The sequence below is a fragment of the Vespa mandarinia genome, chromosome 3 (assembly GCF_050613455.1).
Source record: "Vespa mandarinia isolate Hongniang chromosome 3, ASM5061345v1, whole genome shotgun sequence".
Classification (NCBI taxonomy): domain Eukaryota; kingdom Metazoa; phylum Arthropoda; class Insecta; order Hymenoptera; family Vespidae; genus Vespa; species Vespa mandarinia.
This window is the reverse complement of record NC_140812.1, coordinates 7,770,001-7,775,000: the sequence shown is the minus strand read 5'-3', so window position 1 is coordinate 7,775,000 and position 5,000 is coordinate 7,770,001. Positions and strand designations below refer to the sequence as shown.

The window sequence follows — 5,000 nt, the reverse complement described above, 5'->3', positions numbered from 1 at the left end:
ATCAAAGACAGCCTGGTTCAACTTGGATCGTTAAACCAGTCGGTAGATCCCAAGGTAAGGGGATCTTTCTTTTTCGAAGATTGAAGGATCTGATTGATTGGAAATCTTCAAGAATCGAAAAGCAACAATCCGAAGGTCCAATAGAAACATTCGTTGTTCAGAAATACATCGACAATCCGTATCTTCTGGCAGGTTAGTCGAATTAATATACATTCATTCACCTTTTTTTCCTTTCTTTTTTTTTTTTTTTTTTATTCTCAAAGCATTCGTTGCATTTTCCAAAAGAAAAAGAAAAGAAGAAAAAGAGAAAACCATCTTCGTTGAGTGCAATTTTTTTTTTTCCTTCAATTTCTTTGATGATAATAATCATCTTAGATGATTATGACGAACAACGTTATACATACCATAACGTATTTATATGCACCATAAACAATAACGTCAAGTAAGAATATTGTTGTTTATCAAACATTATTAGTTCATCAATTTATTTTACTCTCTTACTATAAAAAAAAAAAAAATCTTAATAATAATAATAATAATAATCTAAAAAGCATCAATGTTTTCTGTCAAAGAAAGATATACGTACGTATTTTAACACCTTAAAGTATACACTATAGAATATACATAAATAAGTGTATACATTCGCTAGTAGTTCATCCATTTTTCGATTCATCGTGATGGCTCTCGTAAAGAAGAGAGCTATCTCCGAAGTGAAATCCATAGACGTTGGTTGTACTGCTAGTGGCATCGATGAAAAACAAGGATGGAGAATAAGAGGATATGTGAGAAAGAGCTTGGATCTCAGCCGACTCATTCATTCACTCACTCACTCACTCACTCATTCACTCTCTCTCTCTCTCTCTCTCTCTCTCTCTCTCTCTCTCTCTCTCTCTCTCTCTCTCTCTCTTTCTTTCTCTTTCAAAAGATGTTTCCGTACTATTCGGCTAAAAATCAACTCTACGTATATATAGTAGATTCACTTCTATGGGAATAGCTTTTGCTGTCTTTTTCTATAATCTCTCTCAAGAGAGAACCATCTAAAAATATCTTCTTTATACACGCTTCTTCGTTTCTTCTCTTATCCCCCTCATCCTCCCATTTTCTCCCTCTCTTTCCCTCTTTCTCTCTCTCTCTCTCTCTCCCTCTCTCTCTCTATTTACCTATCTATCTCTTCTTCTTCCTTCATTTTCTTTCAGGACGAAAGTTCGACCTACGTATCTACGTACTGGTAACGTCCTTTCATCCCTTGAAGGTCTGGCTAGCGAGAGAAGGTTTTGCACGTTTATCCAGCCAGCTATTCGATCTGAAGAACATCAATGATAATAGAGTTCATCTGACCAACATGGCGATACAATTGAAAAGATCCAAGGAAGATGAACGTATGAATAATGGATCATTGAAAGATAATATAAAACGTTCCTGCAAATGGGCGTTAATTAAATTCAGAGAATATTTGACCGCTCGGCATGGAGTTTCTATCGTAGAAACGGTCCTACAACGTATAGCTGGTAAAAATGATAATTATTATTACTTTTTCTTTTTTTTTTTTTTTTTTTTTTTTTTCTTTTTTCTTTCTAAAGCTTCGATAAAGTAAATTCCAAAAATTCAATTGATATACAAAATTAGAAGGATATAATTGAGAAGAGCAGATAGATGGGAAATTGTAATGGCAAGGTTTAATTTAAAAAATAATTTTACATTTTTATTTATGAAACGAGAAAAAAAACAAGAGAGGAAAAAAGAAAAAAAGAAAAAAGAAAGAGTTTCCCATAATTTTCCATTTCATGAGGATCGTACGGGTGAGATTTACAACCATGATTCAGAGTTTTACGGCTTAGATAAAAAAAAATGAAGAAAAAAAAAAAAAAAAGGGAAAAAAAAGGAAAAAAAGAAAGAAAATAAAGAAAGAAAAAAAAAAATAAGAAGGAAAAGAAGAGGAAACAGATTTTGAGCATAAAAAAAAAAGAAAAATGATTTCTTACGTTCGCATAAAACGTCACTACTAGAATATCGTATAAAAATTCGAGAAATGTTGAACAACAAGCCTCTCGTAAAACTAACTGAAATCAAATCTAACACATCGAAAAACAGTCATCCTTGTTTCAACGTACAATTTTACTACATCCTAAAAACTCGACGGCATTATATTCTGTCATTATACCCCTGCTACTACTTTGAAAATTTCTCGAGACTTTAGAAGAGACTAGAGAAAAAGAAAAAAAAAAAAAAGAAAATAAAATAAAAAAGATCTGCAAAATTTTTCATTTCTCAAAAGTATTCTCAAAAGATTTCTCAAAAGATTCTCAAAAGATTCTCAAAAGATTCTCAAAAGATTTCTCAAAAGATTCCTCAAAAGATTCCTCAAAAGATTTCTCAAAAGATTTCTCAAAAGATATATCTTCCTTAAAGATTGACAGAGATATTTACGTTTGAGACTTGTCCAAAATTTTTCAAGTTTTGTTTCATTATTTCGAGTAAAGAAGTATCCTTCCACCCCCCCTAAGCTTTCTAATTCTAAACCATACTTTCTAATTCTAACGTCATAGTAAATCTAACGTAGTTATCTATCTATCAAAGAAAATTGAATGAATTTTATTTGGCATTGTGTCTGACGTGTCTGTCGCAACAATCTTATTATTAATTACTTGCGAACAACAATCAAAGAGGTGAGATCAGATTTTTTGCTTTCTTCATTATCCTTTCTAACGTCTACTGTTACACGAAGGCATAGAGTTGTGGTTTTGTTGTTGTTCGTTTCATTTAAGAAAGCGACATAATAATAGATCCTCGTCATTAAAAATAATTAACAGGAAGAATAAAAATCTATCGTCTCCGTAAAGACAGCAACAGAGCAGCAACAGTAGCAGCCGGTTTTAGACCGTCGTAACAACAGAAGAATGTATAATTTTACGATGGGTCAATAATTATCTCTTCCCTCTCTCCCAGCTCCACCCTCCTTTCTCCACGCCCTCACTCCAGCAATCAAAAAATCGAATCATTTAAAGATTCATGGAATATTCATGAAATAAGATGGCTCGTTTCGGTTTTTCTTTTTTTTTTTCCTTTTTTCTTTTTTTTTCAATAACCTTACAATAATATCCCATCGGACGATTATAAATATAACCTTTAAATATATTACATCGATTCGTTGTATTTCAAATTGATTCATTTATTTTTCTTTTTTCTTTTTCTTTTTTCTTTCCTTTTTTGTTTTTTTCTCTACTTTGCAATATTTGTAGTCAAATTACGATTCGTAGAACGAACGGAAAATTTTTCACGTCTATTCACGTCTCTATATTGCGAAAGAAAATCAATTGAAATTTAATTGAAAGTTCTTACTTGAACGTAGGAGTATTGTGATTCATTTGTTTGATAATATAGTCAATTGCCGATATCTGACTATACAAATGTTTGAAAATTGATTTAAGTATATATATCTAGAAAAATATCAGAGTTCATTTGATTTGATTGAGGGCCATCTCTTCAAATAGAGTTTTATTCTGGATTAGAAAGATTCTTTTTAAACCATTAGTGACAAAATCTAGAGAGAGAGAGAGAGAGAGAGAGAGAGAGAGAGAGAGAGAGAGAGAGAGAGAGAGAGAGAGAGAGAGAGAGGGAGAGAGAGAGAGAGAGAAAAGATAAGCATAAAGATCCTAGAACACACACACACACACACACACGTATATATATATTTGTATATAGCTAGATGTGAACCGGTTGGAACTATTATAAAACCAAGCCTGTTTCCATCACGCAGGAGTAATAATGGCGAGTCTGCTAGCCGTGCAACCGGTGATGATGCAAGGTAGGAACTCGTTCGAGCTCTACGGTTACGACGTGATCCTCGACGAGAGTCTGACACCGTGGCTTCTCGAGGTGAACGCCTCGCCCTCTTTAAGTGGCACCGACACCGAGGATTATCGTCTCAAGTTCGATCTCATCGACGATGTCCTCAACATCATCGATCTCGAGCGTCGTTTTACAGGCAGAGAAACCAGGATCGGTGGCTTTGATCTAATTTGGTTTAACGATGGACCAGTATGGACGACCATTGCGAATTCATCAATTTGCGGACAAAATCGATATTTCGTTAAAAAATTGAACGTATTCTTGGGCGCAAGAAATGATCGTATCAAACAATTATACCGATTGCACGAGATATTGAGGGAGATTAAGGAGAGTAAAGGAAATATCGAAATGGAGAATTTCCTTTGTGAAAATCTTTAAAGGAAAAAAAAAAAAAAAAAAAAAGAGAGAAAAAGAAAGGACGAAAAAAACGAGGATAATAAAGTCGACCGATTAAATGTGTCAATTAAGGAACTTTAATATTTAAATAAGGAACTTTATAACTATATTTAAAAACTTTCGAAGTTATCGTATTACCTAACAACGTAGATAAACGATTTCCATCGTATTCTTCAAGATTTATTCGATGTATCCATGTCGAAAAATATGTTTTGATCTTGAAAATATATAAATGTCGAACGTATCATATATATATAGATACTATCTACGGTAAGGATCTATCGTAAACTCGGTGCTCGAAGTAAATGTGGCTCGTATAAAATCTTGAAAAAATAAACTCCTTAGAACTAGAGAGATCTTTTTCTTTTTTCTTTTTCTTTTTTTTTCCTTTCTTTTATACATTAATATATAGGATGTAAATCGATTTCTTTCACATTAAAAGATCTTCATTGCTATATATTCGAACAGTATTTTTATTAATTGATGATAAGTATTTTGGAAAATAAATGGTCAGTACGTACATACATACATACATACATACATACATAATATATATACGAATGAATAATATATGTAAATGTGTATATATATATATACATAAACATGAATATATAATTAGGTATGAATAATTAAACGTTAGTTATATTACCATTAATAATTAAGCGTAAGTTTATATATTTATATATTTATATATATATATGTGTGTGTGTGTGTTTGTGTATGTGTGTGTGTGTGTGTACACCTATATACATACA

General features: G+C 32.2%; 2 protein-coding genes across 2 annotated transcripts in view; one reads left to right on the top strand and one right to left on the bottom strand.

Moving 5' to 3' along the window:
- The window catches only part of LOC118447822 (putative tubulin polyglutamylase TTLL9), a 5,603-nt gene extending 1,376 nt beyond the window's left edge, over window positions 1–4,227 (top strand). The window contains exons 2-4 of the mRNA XM_085655606.1: window positions 1–192; window positions 1,191–1,508; window positions 3,758–4,227. The exon at window positions 1–192 is cut by the window's left edge and continues 271 nt beyond it. Of these exons, the coding sequence (XP_085511732.1) occupies window positions 1–192; window positions 1,191–1,508; window positions 3,758–4,227 (980 nt within the window). The remainder of the gene's footprint in view (window positions 193–1,190; window positions 1,509–3,757) is intronic.
- The window catches only part of Efa6 (Exchange factor for Arf 6), a 67,971-nt gene that overhangs the window by 36,414 nt on the left and 26,557 nt on the right, over window positions 1–5,000 (bottom strand). The gene's annotated exons all lie outside the window — the stretch shown is intronic.